We start from the raw sequence: 22,207 nt of genomic DNA on the forward strand, positions 1-22,207 counted from the left end.
TAGAATATGGCTTTCAATGCTGAAGTGTACGTAAAAGTACATCAGTTCGAGTAGACAATGTTAAATTAAAGTATCTGAAATTAGTTTTGTTATTAGTCGTGTTGGCATGGTTGTAATACGGATATTAAAATCGTACAGCAGATTCAGTTCAGAGAGCTGTTGAATTTTTTGTCCGACGCGCGTGCTTTCCCAGCGGAGTGCAAATGTTAATCGGGCGATTTTGTTTACTGGGTCATGGTCCTGTGTTTGAGATTGTTGAAATAGGGCTAACTTCAGTACGTCTGTAGCATTGGCAAATTTTATTTGTAATCTGTCTGACGCGCCCCCTGATGTCCCTATTGAAGTATCCATATATGAAGGGATCCATGACTGAGTTGCCGAGGGCCAGTAAGCTGATGAACGTTCGCACTTCTAGAACGATAAGACGAGGAGAAAAGAAAGCATCGATGAGTAAAGTGACAAATAACGGTACCCATGACAACTCAAAATAAACTAAGATGTACATAACCGTGCGAAGTGCCTTTCGGTTTTTTTTCAAGTTGCCCTTGTCGTGGTGTGATTCCGTCTGGTCACGTCGGTGATGATGGTTATGATATGGATGAACACCACCATCACCGCATCCGGCGTTGCTCTGCGAGACCGTTTCTCCAATTTGCTGAATATGTTCTCCTGCAGTGGTGCTTACTTCACACTGGCGTATTTGCTTTATGTGGCGGCTCGCCTCCCGTAGAATACGACAATAAAGCGTTGTTGAAATAACAAGTGGGAGAACAAGACCCATCATTAATAAAAACACGGCGTAACTGGCAGCATATACTTCCCCTCGCAGGCAGGTTGTGGACGTTTGACGCCACCCCATCACTGGCAAAAAACCGACCACAAAGGCATATATCCAGATAATGACGATTGTGGCAACTGTACGCCTGGGTGTCATTATTGAATGGTATTTCAACGGGGAGGTGATAGCCAGGTAGCGATCAACGGTGATTGCGACAATGTTGGATATCGAGCTCAAGCACACGATGACCGTGAAACAAGCCGCATATATACATGTAGTGTAGCCTTTCAATAAAGCTGTCGGGAAAGCAAAGTTTATCGGTATAACAACCAGGCCGACCATCACATCGCTGACGGCCAGGCTAACTATGAAACAGTTCGTGATGGTACGTAATCGCGGCGTGGATAATATTGCGAAGATCAAAAGTGCGTTACCAGTAATAATCAGAACAAGTAATGTTGAAAGTATGGTGCTATGAATTACGGTTGCTGCGTATGAGTCCGCTGGTCCGTCAGCAGCCGTGTTGTTGATATCATCGACCATTATTCAACGCGGCATCACCATATAGTTAGACTATTCATGATATTGCACAATATAAATTACTGGTAGTGAGTTGTGTTGACGAATGCGTCACCCCCAGATGCACGGAAGAATAAACTCGCAGTACAGAATCATTCCATAAACAAGTGGTTCTTAGTCGATGCACACGTGCGATGTAATCTCTCAAAACCTCACAGAGTCTCAAAATGCGATAACAGCAGATGTGAGTGTTATTTATAGAGAGACTCTATAGCAACAAACGATCACACCGAGGCTGGGCCATTTCTAGATTACAATATGTACGAATAACAAACGCTGATTGGTCGGCAAACATCGCCGGTGTGTATAACCGTATGCACAGAAATGATTAGCAAGATGCCGATGAATGAACTGTTCTGAACATTTGTGATGATATGAAGCCCTGAATAAAACCAAAATTTGGTCACTCAACTTTACTCCTATCTCACGATGGAAATCAAAATATATTATATCCCAAATTTGTTGACAGTAAGTTTAGCCGTGTGTATTCTGAGTGACAATATGCCACAATAGTGTTTTTAAGTAAAAAGTCTGAGTACCGGACTCTTTTTCTACATACATGCCCCGACCAGATATAACATGTCTAGGACAGAGGCCGAAATCTGCCCATATTTTGTGTAAAGTCTCGTTCTTTACGTTCTTTGTTTGAGGGAAAAAACACTATGCCTATATTTTCGTTTAAAAAAACACATGAAACCCCGTGAAGTGATTTCTTTCTGATATAAACATTCAAATACACGTTTTAAAAAATGAGTTGGTTATGACTGTGGTCGTAACAAGAATCGAATACATCATAATCCAATGAAATTCGACATGTAAAACGAAGTACACGTTCACATACCAGTATACATCGTATTACCTGAAGATCCATCCTTCTGTGTCACTTCGGAAAAAAATCATTTTCGTTCTCACTATTCCGTGTAATTAATGTGAAGCTGGCAAATAATGATTAATACACTGAACTGAACGGACAGCGATTTCTGAAATTCGCAATTATAGTCAGTCTAATCCAAACCGGGAAAATTTGGCCAGACAATATACAAACAAATGTTTCTGGCGAAGTATCTACTCAATAGTGATATATATGATATTTCCTCATAAATACAGCTTTACCCTCATTGTCATGTCTGTACATGTCTGTGTGGCGTAGTGTCCTTCTGTATATCAATACAGTGTTTGTTGTTTTGATGTATTCATTTGTGCAACTATACTTAAATCGTAAATTAATGTCTTTATAAGACTGACTACCTATGCACTACATAACGGACATTGATTCATAGGTTGTGATGAATTGTCGGGATATTCAATAACATGTTTATAGCAGGGCTACGAAAATACAATTATTGTGGGAACAATGTCATTTTCAAATGATCTCTCATAATATACTTGTAATTATATTTGTTGATACTCATTAAGTACCCCGATTACGACAGCTAACATTTTAAAATAAATCATTGTTCATGATAAATTGATACTACCTGAGGCTACTGTATTGTCGGTACGTAAAAGAAAAAGCATTAACATTCACTGTGATGAATGTGCTATCTTTTCTTGACAGTTGAGTCGTAACAAAATTATCTTCTTATACAAAATAGACATTACATTATTTCGATTTCCCGCGGGTATTATTATGTAGCAATGGACATGCTAAGGAAACGAAGTACGTACAATCTGTTTCAATAGAAATTCTGATTTATTTCGATATATTTTATTTATTGTCTTACATGGAAGTCGAACGAAGAAACATTTACAATTTGTGATACGCATGTGCGATGATTATTTGCTGGGAAGGGATCCTGCGTGAAGGTAATAAGTAGTTAGTAAGTTAGTGAGTGAGTGAGTGAGTGAGTGAGTGAGTGAGTGAGTGAGTGAGTGAGTGAGTGAGTGAGTGAGTGAGTGAGTGAGTGAGTGAGTGAGTGAGTGAGTGAGTGAGTGAGTGAGTGAGTGAGTGAGTGAGTGAGTGAGTGAGTGAGTGTGAGTGTGTGAGTGAGTGAGTGTGAGTGTGTGAGTGAGTGTGTGAGTGTGTGAGTGAGTGAGTGAGTGAGTGAGTGAGTGAGTGAGTGAGTGAGTGTGTGTGAGTGTGTGAGTGAGCGAGCGAGTGAGCGAGTGAGTGAGTGAGTGAGTGAGTGAGTGAGTGAGTGAGTGAGTGAGTGAGTGAGTGAGTGAGTGAGTGAGTGAGTGAGTGAGTGAGTGAGTGAGTGAGTGAGTAGGCGAGTGAATATGTAACTAGGTAAGTAAATAGGTAAATGGGTAAGTCAGTCAGTCGGTCAGGAAATAAAAGGAAATGAAAGGAAATACTAGCCGCCGTAAATAATGTCGCTGTTCATCACAGAGTGAACAATGATATACAAATGCATCTCATCTATCTCTCTGTCTTATTACAAAAAATGGAGGTAATCTCGTGAATTGCTTTACCGAAATATCTGCCACTTTCAATGCGGGGGTTGTGGGTACCGAACCGGATGAACTGCATCAGAAGTGAACGTGTACTAATATCTAAATTCAAATTTAAATACTCTGATTTACCGTAACCGTAAAATATAGGTACGTAATTTGAGTTTCATACAAATTCTATAAAACCAATTTACGCTAACATTGATTTCAATCCGGAATTGCAGCTGCCGAAGGTTACATATACCTCTATTAGCATATATATCGATATCACATGACTAAAACATGTTGTACATATCAAAAGTCCAATTATTTACACAAATTGAATTATCCCACAAAAATATTAGTTTACATAATCTGTCTACATCTATACATATTAACCTATTCCAGTATCGTGTCATGTTTACCCAGTGTCTGCCTTTCGAAGACACCCGACCGGTCCTCCGATTGCCGCCGAAGTTGGCGCAAATCACTGCACGTCCATGGCAAATCTAAGAGCTCTATTCTGCATATGTGCACCTTGAGTATGGTTATTGAATCCCCGTTTAGCAGAACAATAGTATTTAATTGTTTGGTCTCTGAAATAAATGTTCCAAGAGCTAGATTGTCCGAATATGCTATACTATAGTCACTCAGATTACAATTTCTAATTTTAAGAACTCTTCAAAATAATCTCTAAATATTTACATGCATGAGCATAATTACCCTTCAGAGATATCTCATTATTGCAACCCCCGTTATAAAAAACAAATGATTTTCCTGTTTTCATGATCAGTTTATTCTAACGCCCGTGTAACCACAAGGCGGTATTTGCAACACTGATCAGTCATACTGTCCGTATCCGTTTACATCACGTCAACCGCACTTGGAATTTATACTGACCAATCCCGTTAGACTGCTTGTCCGAATAAATAATGTGTAAACATGTTTCAGACTTTGTTTTCATTGTTCGTGTAAATTTACATTTTTAAATTATTGCAGACGAATGACGTTATACACAGCATAATCAACTCATTAATAGTAGAATTTCTCCTGAATATATAGTAATCTAATATCCTGATACACTGGACATGCAAGTAACAAATTATATTCAATTCATTTACATATTTTCAGTGCATGCAATTCCTCTTCTATAGGTAGATTTAAATGCCAGAAAATTTACAGAAACTGAAAACATGAAAAGACTCAACATGCAACCTTGTCTATTTTTTAGACTACATGAAAAGTATGCACCGTACGCAGGACTCCAGTTTTGCATACAAAGACCGTAATACTTTGCCATGCATGCCATACAAAATTAGACAATATTATATAAATTTAGACGAGACAGATCGTCATATATATTGAGCTAATTCAAAATTCATATTCATAACCATATTTATATTCATCTCTCCAATGCTATCTGCTATCTTTAAATTTTGCAACTGAATTTTCATTGAATTTATTTTCCATGTAAAACACGTATGTTCCCTATTGCGCTGTCCATTCTTAATATGGCAACCAAACCCACGTCGCATATCTATCACAGATCTCCCAAAATTGTCATTATTTGATGCACTTTTCAAATCGACATCAATTGCTATCAATTATTAGCAAGTTTTCTATTAGGTCTTCGGCTATAAAATCTTCTAAATTCCCTGTTCTAGCATTCCAGTCACCTAAAATTGGTTCACCTTTAATATAAACCGACAATCCTTCAGGAGACACATAAACGCACCTTAAAATAATGCCACGTAATTGCTCACATATTTTACTAATCTTTTTGATAATGAACACGTGAATAATTTATTTATATCTCAGCGAGGGCATCGATAGGTTAAAAACGCTTTATACCTCTGCAAACACTGTCAAAATCATTTGGGGGTTCCTCAAATGTTTACACATACCAATCGTCGAATTTGGCAAGTCATTGTTAATGACATATCCCCTTCAATTTACACTCATGTGACACATATGATACAAAGTGGAGCCAGTTTATTTGTGCGATTCCTTCCTTTATTATGCATGCCTTCGTCCTTTTTGAATTAGATCAAGGAACAAACGCACGTGCACATGAATGGTATGATGTGTAAGTTTGAATGAAATCTGCATGTGAGATTATAAATCAATGACAATATTGCTAAAAATTAACATGGAATGTTTCTGCAAACAAGGGAATTGCGTAAAAACGGAATTAACTTACGACGTTTGTCTTTCTATGGAAACTGGTGAAAAATGTTCGTACCTGCTTCTAAAATGCCCGTTCGAACTTTTGACAAAGACAATTTAACTCATAGGAAATTGAACTAACTTGTGTTAATCTTTAATAAAGAATTTAAAATGTATGTATTTGTCAATGAACTAAAATGTATTAGCCAGTCCAATCTGCAACCACCTTATTCAAGGGATTATTCATGCTTGATTAATTGCACGGCCGTCGTGAGACAGGATAGTTTCGCCAAATTGATAAAAAATATAAGTAATACTTGTGATTATTTGTTTGATATAAAATATTTAAAAATTTCAAATGTTCATTGATGAATGAATACCGCCTGCATAGAGCTTCACTGTGATTGGTTAAATATTAACCTCTCTTATGACAAGGCTCGCTTTCGCAATTTATCGTTCTGTGCCAAACGATACAAGTGCTAAATAATGTTTTTAAACATTTTTTTAGCGAACGAATCATTGTAATTTTAAGTGTTTCAAACAAATGTTTGCGTTCATGGCAGCAAATCAGCCAAAGAAACCCCACCCCAAAGACTCATACGCAATAGGCGTTACCAATAGTTTCTATAGCCAATAAAAAAACATTGTCCTTTTGTTTGAATAAAGCGCGGGGATATGTCCGGACAAATGTTTTATAAATATATATAAATGTACGTAAAACAAAATTAACGGAATTTAAATTGTTGTAACACAATGTTGATAACATAAATGGATTTTTATAAGTCCGCTGAACAAATTGATACATTTCTATAATAAAGTCTGACCCGAGACAGCAGCCTGCATTTGTTGCAGGGGGGACTTTATATCCCAGAAAAGACAGAGTAGGGGTGCTTTATACGACTTAAAACCAACCGCCCAGACATAAAAATCTATAAATAAATATTTGATTATTAAATTCTCATACTCATTCTCATACCTCGGTAAGTTCTATAAATTACTTTGTACGAAATTTGTAATGTAAGCAATGCGTGAATAAGTACACGTGGCCGGTCATTGTTCTAACGAATTTGCATACTAACATTAAAGTCGTTTACGCAATATCTGCATAATAATCAACTTATCATAGAATGAAACAGCCAATGACCGACATCGACTTCTAGACAGTTCAGATGAACTGCTGTCTGAACGACCGTTAACTTTCCCTTACAGCGTCAGGCAACGAAATGGAACGCAGTGATTGAGCGGCGCCTTTGTTGTTGACAACTGACTTCCACAGTCTACGCAGTGAGAGTGACGCCGCCGGTCGAGCGCACTAGCTGCGTGGGAGGGTTGAAAATACCGTAACAGTTTACAATACAAAGATAAAAATCTCTTATCAAATGTTATATTGAATACAAATATTGCAATAGTTACGTAGAATAACGAATATATTTATTGTCGCAAATATTCATAACTATACTTCATTTAGTGTTCAAGTTGGTTAACCAAGTTCTTGGGAATGAATTCACATTGTAGTTAAACCAGTAGACTTGATGTCTGTGAAAGATACATCACGATCAAAAACAAAGTTGTAGTTTGCTATCGTTTTCATACTTCAACCGCCAGGAAACATGAGATAATATTTATTTAAATAGTCAAATTCATGTACAGTGTACTATTAAAGCGAGAATAGTCCCTGTGCACGTATCCGAAGATGGTTTTCCCATGAAGACTCTTCTTACTTACGCCGAATGAACAGCAGTGCACATGTTCAGATCTGAGACGAAGAATGATCGGCGAATGGATTTGCCGACAAATAGTCTTTTTAAACAGATTGGACAATTTACTTTCAATTACGGTAGCACTCGGGAACAGGTTGATTGTGTAATTTACGTTACTTACATGTCTTTCAATTTCGACATATTTTTCTCTCCCCGCATGACCGTAGCACGACATCCTGATTTTCTGATTACCGACGATTCAACCCAGTTAATTTGACACGGTTTTCAAAAATTTTAGTGGTCCTGGTAAAATGTTGGCGTGCAGCCTGCCAGTGCTGTATAAGCAAAAGGTGTTCCATTGACGCTAATATATATGAAAGAAAACAATAAACAGTAATACCGATACTGTATACTTTCAAGCTGATAGTTTTAGTTGCATTACAACCACACACAAAAACAGTCAGCGTGGGCCTCCTGTTGCAAAACTTTACAAAATTAACGCAGCCAGTGATACATTTCGAGAAAATAAACACAATCAACGTTGCGGTACCTTGTGCGTTGGCTGCGTTTATTTTGTGGTGTCTTGCAACCGAAGTTCCATGCTGACTGTGTTTGACTAATAATCAACATTATTCATAATTTCATCTTCTTATTCGATGTCGATTTGTTTGTAAGTGCTCTTTTTGGCGAAGCTTAAATCGAAGTATGGGTTTTTACTTGGTATTTTATTCTCAAGAAACGAATAATTATTTACGGTACCGACAAACGCGTTAAACAGAACGCAAAACCACAATAAACCACACTGAGCACGTAATCTTGTAGCCGACGACGCATAATTATTATTTTAGTTTCCAAACGCGCGTAGTTGAGTTGCACGACGGCATTGGATAACTAGTTATACATATTCACACTTATGGCCAATGAGGACCATTATTCGTACGACTTCATATCATGGAGTGCGCACGTGATGTTTTCTGTTATTACACATACGCAGACAGACACTTTTTCCTGATGGAAACGAAAAAGGAAGCGAAAAACATTGTTCAAGCTATAATGAAACATGGAGAAGATTGACAGCCGAAAAATGTTTACTAAGTAGTTTATTAATTTACTGACGCCCGTCAGCTATATCCTACTGCTCAGAAAATTAGATGGACAGCGACGTTAAAACACTTGGCGGACTTGGGCGACCGGTGATTTCAAACACTTGTAGTATAATTTGTTTTATTCCGGCGACATTTGTGAATTTCTTTCTGGTCAAACCCAGGATTTGTGTGATAGCCGGGTGTACGGTCGCTGTTTCCGCAGCACAGACAATTTTGTCGATACGATTAGTTTGAATTTCCTTCAAATATATGCTCGGTTTAGATTTAAATTTTCGAAAATGTCGAATTTAATGACCCAGACATTTCCACCTGTTCCACTGTCACTGTCACCATTGGACGTCAGCATCTGTCAATTTGTGTACGCTGTCGATTTGGAATGGAACACTATTGAAATAATTTCTCGTTCAAAACATATCCATAATATCAGTGTGGAATAGCCACCCTTTTGTACTGTTTGACATGACGACGGATGTCAGTTTGCATATACTGAACCAAAGTAACCTTTGTGGTACCAAACGAGTAAACATGTGGTACATGAGTAAACATATGGGAAGTGTGTCTGCTTACAATGGTGGGGCATTTGCTGAGTTCGAATCTCGTGATTCGTGTTTATATATTCGTAATGCAATTTCGATTACAATCACTCGGGTCTTTTTCACTGCTGGTGGGCAGATTTGTCCACAAGGAAGATCGTAACTTGGTAGGTCGTATTGACCATGATTGTACTTTGCTTTATTTGTGTGAAGATTTATATTCTGCACATTGTTTGTGACGTCGGAAATTCGAATAGGGCATGTACATCTAGTCATTGTAAGATCGCATTCACTTTTTTGTCAGTGAGATGTGGTGTAAAGAAAGAACGCGTCTGCTTACAGTGGAGAGAGGCAATTGCCGTGTTCCAATCTCGTGTTTCATGTTCGTAATATACCTGTAATTTCGATTGCTTCCACTCGGGTGTTCTTATTTGTGTGAAGAGTTAAATTCTGCACATTGTTTGTGACATCCGACTGTCGCATGTCTGTGCAGTCACTCTCTGAGAGTTCACTCACTTCTGCTAGTTCAAACTGTCTTTTTGTTCAGTGAGATGTGTAATAAACAGGGAACGTGATACAAAGTGGAGTCAGGTCATTGTGCGATTCCCTCCTTCATTCTGCACATGACATTCATAATGCTTTCTAGGACGAAAATGACGGGCTGCCATTATATTGAATCAGATTCTGAAATAGGTACGTGTGTAAATGTGTTACATGATGTATGTTTAAAGGTTGCACATGACCAGTTCAGTCAGGTTAGCAATATGGCTTCTCCAAAACAGCCTTCGTTAAAAACAAAATGGCTATTCATCAGCCATATTTAATCAAATCTGAGCGGAAAATAGTTGCATTAAAGACCCACTACATTTAATGGACATATCATTGAAGTGTAAATAAAATATGTTCATGCAAGGCTGAGATCCAGTTCCGGAATGGCAGATGGCTGCCATTTGGCCATCTTTAATTGGATCATGAACAAATGTGCGTATGTATAATATGTGCGTGTGAAGTTTGAATGAAATCGGCCCAGGTATGTTTGACATACAGGTACGGACGGATGCACATACGTGAAATTTAGTACGAACGGGGTATAACAATTACGAAAGCAGCTCATGTTCCATTAAGGAAAAGTATGTAAAATAGTTTTCCATTTATGCCGGTCTTGTACTCCACGCTCCACTTTGGTGACATGTAGTTTCAATAGATAGTGAAGTGCCCCTGGTTAAATACGCCTCTCCAATGACGAATGACGTTACACGACTCATCTTATTGATTTCCCGTTGGGTTTAATAATAAATTCCCAAATGTCCTCCCCAGTTAATCAAAATAATGAATAAGGGAGAGTGAAGAGAAATAGATGAACGTCTGTGAGTGAATGATACATTTGTTTCTATCAACTATAATTGTCAAATCAAAAGCTTGACATATCATTTCTCAAACAATAAATAAATGATATGGCAGTATCGTGAATACGGATTTGGTCATATCGTTACAAGGATTCAAAACTTATGTGTGAGTGCACGTAATGTGATACATAAAGAGTACTTTATTAACCTTAATTGAAATTAGTTGGAATTTAAATTAATCCACATACGTACAGAAACATTCTTGTCTGGCAATGCATTCGAGGCGTCGACAATCATGAATTGTACTAGCCCCGATTTCTTGAATCAAATTGGTTTGTCAGTTGATGCCCTAAGTAACACTAGCGGCATCAACATGCAACCTTCTACTGTAATTGGGTTTGATCCCGGGAGTTTGATAGAGCGACCCTTTGCCGAGCTCACTCACATATACACTTAACACAATTCAATTAATTAACCTAGATGGTACTAGAGTTTACACTATCCGGAAGGCAAAACTGTTGATGCAGTGGTTTCGTTTTTAGTTTTTTCAGAATTTTGGTCTATACTTCGAAGAATGTATAGAAGTTGCGTGACACGACGTCTTTCTGTCAATATTTACTCAGTCAAACGCCCGAAGGAAAATGCAACTCATCTGCCAACATCCATATATGGCGAATGACACATGTCAATGCCGTTACCCTTCTTGAAAATTGCAGTTGCATTGATCCAAGCAGCAAGTACATTGCCACACTCAATTAGTAAGAATAACATGTAGAAGATCATCTACACTTTACGCAAAAAAACCGTTGATTTAGACAGATTTAATAATAATGATATTGTTTAGTGTCTAAACATATCACTGGTACCATAACATAATGTATCCAATTATAGCAAATACACTCATGGGGTACACTTACTTTAATTTAATATCAAACGTATTTAAACGTACTCAAAAATATCAAATTTAAGTTGTTTTTCACTATTGACAAACGTGATATTGATTGAAATTATAGTTTAGATTTCTTTGTGTTGATAGTAATAGTGTTACAGCATTTTTCAACAATGAGCTTCAACTTACTACATCATGCAAGCTTTTGGATGAAGGATTTAAGACTATCACAGTCATTTTGTGTTTTGATGTTTCGTGACCACAAACATCTGGTGAGTAACATAACATAGAACCCTGTGGTATACCAACTATAACTTTGTATAGTGACGACGAATGCCTGTTGATAACCACACGTTGTGAACTAAATTATTTATCCATAGTAACAATCACCTTTAATGCCATGCGCAAATGACTTGTGTAATAAGAACGTATAAGGCACACCAATTACAAGATCAGCAATTGAAAGTATTTTAACCTTTCACTTCCTTTCAGGATTCGACCATATTGATTACTAGTGTATCACGGATAACAGTGTCGAGACCAGTTAGACGCAGTCATTAACTATGATCGGACACATAAAAGACTTTCTACATCTTATGTTGAATCATTCGCAGTCGTATAGCGGCGCACACTGCTACGACTCGCTAAGACTGGACGTGTTGAGATTAATTGACTTAGGTCGAGCGATCGAGTCTGGCAGTGTTGCGGTGGGATTTACAGTGAAGGAGAACCTGAAATTAATTAAGTTTGATTTGTATATTGCTAGCCGACTTCAATGCTAGAACAGGTGATTTACTTGATATCATAAGGAAATGTAGCAATTTAATGAGTGAAATGTATCAGTTTGAGTACGAGGTTGATGAGTTCAATATGCCTAAAACTACGCGTAACCATGTTGTAGACTTTTTCGGACGTTTAGTGAATAGGATCTTTCAATGACTAGTTGGCCATGCACAATTAGAATTCCCCACGTCACAAACAACGTATAGAATTAAATTCTGCACACAAATAAAACCTAGTATAATCATAGTCAGAACGACATACCCGGTTACGAACTTCCTCGGGGACATATGCCTAAGTTACGAACCTCCTCGAGAACAAATATGCCTATCATGCAGTGTAGTACCCTTGAGTGTAAGTAATCGAAATTACAGGTACGAATGTATAAATTTTAAACACAACTCCGCTAATGAGCCCCATCGGTTTATTAGTTTAAACAACGTAATATGTTGTTACATTGCATGCAGGATAATTGTTGAAGGGTGGGTAAATAAATAAGAGCTTGAAATGGTGCCTTTCCCTCAGAGAGTAATACTATTAGTAGAGCAGCTTAACTATTTCGAAGGAATATTTAATTAGAGCAATATTATTGACAAATTACAAGAACACGACTCACATTTTGTGAGTCTAATATACAGTATTTTAGGTAGTCACTGTTGGCATAACATCTCTGAATACTCTTAGTCGGTCATTCAGTCAGCTAATTACCGAGGTAATTTGCAACATTACGAGATACTTCGCTGAATGGTGAGATAACGTATGACTCTCACATAACACGCAAATAAATATCTCAGCTGGCGATTCATTGCATATGTCCCACTGTCACTCGTAATGGGGTGGCAGCTAATACTGTTAAGTCGGGTTATGTGAAGGTGTATACTGTTTAGAAATTGAATATGCATGACACGTAAATTGTGAAGCCGATTTCCAACTTGCCTCATATAACAATGACCCGCTCCTTTTTCAAAGGCGGGCGTTTCGGTTGCTTTATTCAACTTGTGGCAGAATTTAAAAAAAAATACTGCAAATTAGAATAGTCATTACTGGCATTACTGTTAAACCTAATCTCCCAATGTTTACCATGATAAATAGATTAATTGGTAAGAAAATAAACGTTATTTGGATTTGAAGGTTTATAATAAATATTTAAATCTAGTGGTTGTATTGTTTTGTGAAATGTACTTTTGAGAAAGGTTTTTTGAGTTCACTTACTGAACTAATATTGCCGGAGACTGGTATGAATAAATATAAAGTTTAGATTGTATTAGTTTGGGAATTTCAAAGACTTTGTCTCGAACAATTCTAAGCAAATAAGCAATTATTTATTAAATCTGTATGCCCATGCCCAAATTCATTAAATAATATCATAAGTCTTAAATCACGAATCATTTACATGATTATCTAGTATATGGTTTATATTGCCGGGAAGACTAACAACATATAATTCATATAGGCTTCCATTGCAAGATTGTAAAGACGTCTCGCTCATGCCTGATGTTACTCTGCAGGGGGGTCATCGGGCAAAGGAATGCCGATGTATTCTCCTCCTTTTTCGCGTTGTGCAGCTTGAGTGTTGGCTTCGGGCTGGGCATTACGGCGTTTCCGATGTTGTTGCTACGCTGCGAGATCATTCAGAAGATCGATTTGCTGGCGCCGCCTTTCTGTGGGTGGTCTGGTCGCATATACCGGTATGACTATAACCGGGGAGTGTTAGGAATACCTGCAATAGCCGTTCTACTTTCTTCTGGGGTTGCCATGGTTGCATACCTCATCCATTGTGCTTTCATCTGCCGTACCATGGAAAGACCTTGGTAAAAAAATGTATCATATTGTATGAAAATAAATAAATATGTTTATACTTCATACTAAACTCAGATAATAGGTACGATGTCATAATAATAATCACAACTTATTTATACATTTTTGACAAAGGATTTATCTATATTCAATGAGTGAATTGAGGTTTACTGAGAATTACATCAAATATTTATATGCTTCATAATAAACTCAAATGATAGGTACGACGTCATATTAATAAACACGACTTAATCATACATTTTTGACAAAGGATTTACCTATATTCAATGAGTGAATTGAGGTTTACTAAGAATTACATCAAATAATTTTAATATGCCGTACTATGGAAACACATTGCTAAAATAAAAATGTATCATATTGTATAAAAATATTGTATGAAAATAATTAAATATTTTTATGCTTCATAATAAACTCAGATATTAGGTACGATGTCATATTAATAAACACGACTTAATCATAAATTTTTGACAAATTGAGTGAATTGAGGTTTACTAAGAGTTACATCGAATATTTTTAATAAAATTATTAAAACGCTAAATAAATAAAACGGGGCATTTTTAAATAATCCTGATGTATATCTTTTGATAACATTACGTAGCCGTCTATGCAATGGTTTCGTCAAACTAGTTTCATAGTTTTATACATATATTAGTATACCACGTTTATGGGTAATCTCCTCAGTTGTGTACTCTGAGATTTTGGACATGGGTCAATGGAAGTTTTCAGTTATCAGTACAATACTAGATTAAGGGAAACCACTTAATGTTAAGTTGTACCCACATACAGTACATATTAATTCACCTGTTTGCAGATGTTTTTTAACATTTTAAGATGTATTCTTTTAACATGGGTATTTTATAGTTAAATGACGGGGACTGTGACATTCATGCTTTGTTACTAGTATATCATAATCAGTATTATGCTACATCATAGCTGCTCTTATCGAATTTGTTTCAGTGTCAGTGACGTCACAACGTCCTTGTGGTGTCGCGGACATTCTTAATGCGATTACAGGACGTAATTGCAAACTGTGGAGAAAACCTGTGATTTGGTTGTGTATGATATGCAAATTAACTATTAATAATGAACATGTAATAAAATAAGCACACAGCTGTATTATGCACCCTATTTTAATGAAATTCGGTATTTATAAATAATAAATGCTTACAATACTGTGCCTAACAGGATACCCAACCTTGACCACAGGTTCCCATCCGCCTACATCAATCCGGGTACCTTCCTCCCGAATTTACCTGGTCAAGGGAACACAATACGCGGCAATATTCATGAAAATGATTATTTTGCCAGGTTTGCGTTCACTATGTGACTAACTTATTGAAGAGAAAACTAAGTTTTTGTAGCGATTCCGCGTGATTTTAAGTCGCTCTTGCCAGCGCGCTCAGCTACGCTTTGAGACATTCGATCTGCGATTGCGCAGTTCGTATACCTAAAGAGTGGACTCCGCTTTGTTAGATTTTGTGTGTTTTGACAGTATATCGACTTTTTATGTACAGTGTATTTGTTGAAAGAGAATGGTGTTGACATAAACTATATACTTAAACAGTGTGCAACTCCGTGTGCAGCTCGTTTTAGTGTTCTAATGCGAACTAGAACGCAGCGTGGTGTATAGCTGCACACAGGGTGGCGCCGTTTGTGTTTGTTAAAAATGATTTTTTCGCCAGTCTGAAGCTGCTGAAATTAGGTTTATCAACACAACGGTGAATAATAAAGCATCCATGATAAAACTCAATAGAAAGTAATCACTGCTCTTGAACTCTTCCAACTTGTATATTTGTGTTTATACATGCATTCAGCTCTACAAGTGTGACCTGGGAGATTGTCGTGACTGAATGCAACAATTTCTATTTTAAGATTTATTCGGTATAATAATAAAAATGTTTACCCCAACAGCGGTGGACATGCATTTTAGAGACATTTGTATACTAATAATAGTATCACCTTTGCGATGATTTAACATATTTATTGTACTTAATGTTAAAAAAAAACATTCTTTTTAATATGTTTATATCATTATCCTCCGCGTAAATATGTAGAAATATGGCGGCAAAAACGGATTACAGCGGTTTTGTGAATTATTCGGACAGCCAAATAGCAATATGACTTACAACATTATGGCTTGGTTGACTTACCGGCGTCGTTTCCATTCGCCGATTCCGGCGCTCTATCCGGGATGAACTAGTTCACAGGAACCGGGTGGTCAACATAATATACACGTGCGTGGAATCCCATTACAATCGCCGCTTTTGGTAATCAGTCACAGCGAACTGTTAGTGTATTTGTAAGGTGTTCACATTCGTCTAACGGCGCCATAATGTCTATGTTGAGCAAAATCAAAGTGTATTGAAAAGTGTCTAGCCATCTTGCTAACTGACTGGCCAAATCATTTCCATAATCGCTGTAAGAAGTATGCATTTTACGATCACCAGTACAAATCTCACAACGCGACAGTTGAACGTTTCGTAAGCGGGGGGGGGGGGCAGTTGATACATAGCAGGGTAGGGAAGTGCCCCTGAGTGCTCAAAAGTGTGGCCATTTTTATACCTGGATAGTGGCAAAATCTATATCCATATTTATACCAAATTCCCATTTCTGCCATCACTTTATTCCAAATAAAACAGTTATCGCATTTGCTCTATTAGAAGAGCATCTTCAATAGAAACACATGTAAGCCAGCAGTTGCATTGTATATTTATTTATTTATTAAAATGTGTATTTTGACCATAGAAACAGCTTTGTCACTTTCGTAGGAGCATATTTACTACCAATATTTATACCTATCTTGACCAGAAATAAGACTGATACTTATACCTAAAATCCAAAAAACGAGACTCATTTCAGGGGCACGTCCCCATCAGGCACGTTCTATGTATTGCCCCCCCCCCACCCCACCCCCGGTTGGTAAGGCGCAGATGAATTCCTACGTCTTGGTCTTTCTTTCCACAAAATAGACAAATCTGTATTGTTTATCTGATTCATAATGTGTTGTTGTTTGTTGTATGTACAAGTGATTGCGACATCCAGCCGTCACTAATTGCCTGTACATTTAAAGTTCAAAACTTATTCCTATTTAAACCGAAATCTTTTATGATAATGATAATGTAAACTATTCGAAAATGTTAGAATTCTATAATTTAGATTGACATTGTTTGAGGGCAAAACTATGCATGTGAATAGTATACTTTGTACGGGGTCACATAGATAGCATACACTGGTACTCCCAGCTGTAATATGGTCTGAAGCATGTAGAGAAAACCAAAATATAATAGGTGATTTTCCGTACAATTGCGAGATCTGTCATGATTTATATTTCAGTCAGTTTGACAGTGGTTGCCATGACATATACTGATAAAGGTTAATGACAAGGCCAGATGGCGAGCTAGTCGAAATCAACCAAAAACATCTTATGAGCCTGCAGTTTTTAAGATACAATACAGTAGCTGTAATCCTAAACCAATTTTGTTTGCGATTCTAACTAAGGCGGTATCTTTGTGGAATGTTAGTGCAAGACTATTACCCCATAAATATTAGTTAGTGTTGACAATATAGAGTAGTGTTTTTTCTAGATAGTTTGACGAGTAATTAATTGATTATGATGTGTAAAACTTTCATGTGATTGGTTGTTTGTTTGAAGGCAAGGCCTTGGAGTCTCTTATACTGATTGTAATTGGTTAAGGAGTGACAAGAAATAAAGAGTGATTTAATGCTGTCTCGGGTGAAAACCAGAGACTTGGCAGAGAATCGTTTGGAACATGAATGGAGCTTGTGTGTGTCTTTTGTCAGCCTAGCGTGGAAACGACCGAATCCCGGTTACCTAAGTGAAAGGTTTTTAACCATCAAAAATACCTATCACAGATCTCGCGAGATGCATGAAAGACGCGCGTCGAACGTCTGCTGTAAAAATCGAACGATTTGATTTTCAACTCGAATTTCTTTATTTCGTAGCTCACATCGACGGGCCGATCTTCGACAGAGGAATATTGCTTCCGAATACCCCCACTTAATCGAAATTGCCTATCTTGAAATGTGGACAGCACATTATTAAGCATGGAAATGTCCCCCAAAATACTTTCGCGTTTGTCAAATCCTAGGCGATGTTTGACGCCACTACGACGCTATGACCGTTGTTTGTCCTGTTTTTACGTTCGATTTCACGCATAACGCGTGATTCTCGTAGTGAACGGAAAATGGTCTATTGGCCGCTTAAACACGTGACTCGTTACGATAAACGTAAACGAGACAAAACTTGTACGGAGTGTCTGACCAATATTTCAAACTGTCAACTCACCCATCATTAACTTAATACTTGAAAAAATGTAATTCACTTCAATTTGGGTCTTTTATTTATTTCATTCACAAATAGTATTACGATATTAATAAAATGTTAATATATATTGAAATATATGACTTGTCATGGCCGCATTTTGAGATTAAATCAAAATGAAATACATCGATGTGAAAAGTTTCCCCAGAACTGAACATATAAAACGCTGTCCATCCAAGAGAAAATGGGACCAATAAAAAGTCTTTTCACCAATGCTTCCTAAACCCGACACATACATCATGATCAACAAACAACCCGGGCAATGTCCGCCGTGAGACCTGTTGAGTGAAAATAACAGCATAATAAAGAAGCGCAGATGGACCAGTCCGTAAACAGACAATACCTGAGAATTGGGCCATCGGAAGTTGGGTTAAAATTTGCAATCACCATGCAATATTCATGGTACACACACGCAACATATCTAGCTACAACCAACTTGGTGAGAGTTTGGAAATGTACAGAGTTTACAGTTAGGTCATGAATGTTCATTTGATAATGATGATCACTGTACAAACATATTTTGACAACCTGCCACAAGAGCATTGTACACTGCGAACCAATTGCTATACATATGCAAATAAACTCATCGATGGCCGTAGATATAATTAGTAGTGATATAAAGAAACACATGTTAATGTAATAAACAAAGCCCATTCACGCACTTGAATCCGAAAGTTAATATGGGTTATTTTACTGCATAGTAATTTAAAACCAAGGTAGCTAAAAGTGTTTTCTGTGTTTGTGCCAACGTCCCGTCTATTTAATTCTATCTCAAATAAAGTAATAAAGAAAATGGCGTGCAATCATTTGAACGTTAGCTTTGGTAATGTTATCACGTGTCACTAAATTAACGTGTCTGGGCATATGCCACCGATCTCAATCGTGTGCTGGTATTATTAATCATAAGTGTAATGCACACACACATGGACAAGCTATGTTAGGATATAGCATTCAACCATAGAGGAGCATTTAGTCGATCTTCTCAAAGGTCACATTCTGTCGTTGTTTATTGTAATTTGGCATCAATGTAGGTTTTTGAAAAAACATGAAATTTAAAAAAAAATAGGGAGACTAATATCAATACATATTTAATGTATTGAAAGTGTGTACATTTCGCCACAAAATGGAATATTCTTCAAAGTGAGCGGTAGGGAGAAAATGAAATAAATCACCCCCTGTGATATGTGTGCGCATGTTGATTTTTTTGCAACTTCAAGAAGGCTAACCGTTCCGCGAAGTGACTGGCGATGTTGCAAACCAGCGAGGCAATTAGCTGACCGAATGACTGACTAACTAGGGGTATTGCAAGAGATCGAAACTTGTACTAACAACAAACACAAAGAATTGGAAAGCACCTGGTCCAGCTGTAATTGTAAATGAAATGCTTAAGCATAGTCATTAGTTGTGACATTGTGCATCAATGTCTGTGACATTTATGTATTTTCATAGGCAAAATATCCAATAAGTAGGGAAAATTATTTTCATGTTACACAAACATGGGGATATTAACGACGCCTCTAATTATCGTCACGGTAGTACGCGTTGTTGTGGTCAGTGAAACTTTTAGTATTTGGGGGGGGGGCATTATAGATACGAGATAAGGATTTTCGCCAAAGCCCTCTACTATATAGTTTATTTGTTAATGAGCTTACTTCCTATATGGATAAGCATTACAATGAGGGTATATGAGTCACAAATCGGTTAGTGCAATATAGTTGTAAAAGTTCTGAACACTCGGTATAGTTGTAATTATATCATACGCCATTTATTTTGAAGGTTACAATCGGTGGACACAGTACAATCTATATCATTTTGGAGTATAACCAAGGATTATAAAGGGGGTATTGAGTTGCGGTATTGCCCTACAACTATCTGGGTTTATTATATCCATCAAAAGTATCAGAAATATCTAGCAGCTAGGGGGGGCTTTATATCAAATACAGATTGTTATTAAGACTCTTGGTGGTCTTTCAATAAACGAAGCTATTAAGTAATTCGATGTAAAATATGGGGCATGAAGACTCATATTTTCTCTTATTTCTACTATTTTCTGTACTTACATGAAACTTTGTATTCAATAATAGTTAAAACTCACAGAAATGGGCACGCACCTGTATTCCAGAGCGTTGAAATGTTTAAAAGGTTGAATTCAGTAGGGGGTACGAGGGCAACACAAATCAGGGGTCTGTTGTGTCGGTATGGTTTTGGAATTGTACGAAGGTTGCAAAGTCTATAAACCGATTATATGTTGTTCGTTGTATGAGCAGTATGTGGAGACCATCTCACCAAAGAAAGATGTATTGCTCCAATGAAATTCAATATCAATGTAAGTGTATGTATACGAATCGACCACGCGACAACTTTCTTTTAGTTAAAATTGAAAATGGTGTAATAACTTAATTTCGTACTATATTAATTTACGTGATGGGCCCTGACATTTTTATAAAATATATTATTCTTAAAATGATGAAATAGTATATCAATAATCAAGATGTGATGATATTGATAAAATGATAATGGTTTGTTCGCTATAAATTAGAGATTCAAACATATATATACCATAGGAAATATACTAATTAAATTATTGAAAAAAAAACAGAATAAAGGAATAATGCGCGAAATATGGCGAGCTATACAAAACGGATTGAGGTTCACTCAAATACTTAGCAAATACCGAGGAAATTGGGGCAATGCTTTTGAGAATAGAAAGGGAATAGCACACATTAACAACTAAAATAGTGAAATGAACATATCATCATGAAACAGACAAATGTCATGGAAATCCATGATAGTTTGTGTCAGCGTGGTTAATTAAAGATGGCGTCATTTGGACATATTGGTGCAATCAAAGCATTCGTTTTGAACATCGTTAGAGAATGATTTAAGTGGCATTGTCTTCTCTTTTTCAAACTATAAACGAAAGTTTACAACAAGTTTCTTCAACATTCAAAGCTGGAATCATGGAATATCTACCAATGAGGTGATCTTAAAAGTCTAATGCAACATGTCTAATGCAGCCCACCAGTTTGTTACAGGAGTAGAGGAGGCATTTATGTGAGATATTGATAACTGTAGTAGATCATCAGAAAACATCAGGTTTCCCTGTAGTGGAAATATCACCAATATCCTTTCTAAATTTATACTTGTCTAGCAGACCCACTTGACCCATTAGTGACTCTGGGTACTAGGTTGACCAAAGGATAATCAACTGGCAGAAAGTTAATAGTTAAAATACTCTATGTAAACATGGTAGTTTGTATGTTATATCTCTTTCCTGCTACTAGATCACATTCACGCGAATGCATACTTCCATTGATTCAAGCATAAAGACAAAAAACCTAAATTGTGCTCCAGTCTTTATTCAGACACGTTATAGTACATAGTTAAAACACAACATTCACATTTCAACTAAAAGAAGGATATATAGGAATAGTTCTGCTTCACTTTGGGAATAGTTCATCATGGGCCCCGTATCATTACACAAAATCTTAAAATGGTGTATTATAAAAATGATCATATTTGAATGAAATTGGTTCAAATCCCATCCAAAATGGCTAATTTCATTCAGAAGGGGTGTACAGCATGCAGTCAAGTGTCACATATGCGATTGCTTTCAAAGAATTTAAAGTCATTTAGTTGATTAATGTAGTGTATGGTGTATACCAGGAGATCTCGTTTGATCAGAACTGACCGGGTTAGGTTCATGTGGTATGATAATTGTCATTTTCGTACACTTGGGGCGGGAGAATGATAAAAACTGTGACAATCTCTTCTCTTTTCCAAACTATAAACAAAAT

At 36.9% G+C, this 22,207-nt stretch overlaps 1 protein-coding gene across 1 annotated transcript; it reads right to left on the reverse strand.

Moving 5' to 3' along the window:
• Positions 1 to 232: 232 nt before the first annotated feature.
• Positions 233 to 1,321, reverse strand: LOC102802542 (adenosine receptor A2b-like). Its single transcript, XM_006816005.1, has one exon. The coding sequence runs from the start codon at positions 1,319 to 1,321 to the stop codon at positions 233 to 235; it is 1,089 nt and encodes a 362-aa protein (XP_006816068.1).
• Between the last annotated feature and the right edge of the window lie 20,886 nt (positions 1,322 to 22,207).

The sequence above is a fragment of the Saccoglossus kowalevskii genome, chromosome 7, assembly GCF_978046115.1.
Source record: "Saccoglossus kowalevskii chromosome 7, keSacKowa6.1, whole genome shotgun sequence".
In the NCBI taxonomy this organism is placed as follows: Eukaryota; Metazoa; Hemichordata; class Enteropneusta; family Harrimaniidae; genus Saccoglossus; species Saccoglossus kowalevskii.

Excerpts from the sequence above, each read along its gene's own strand:
- LOC102802542 (XM_006816005.1), bottom strand. The coding sequence starts at position 1,321 with ATGGTCGATGATATCAACAACACGGCTGCTGACGGACCAGCGGACTCA.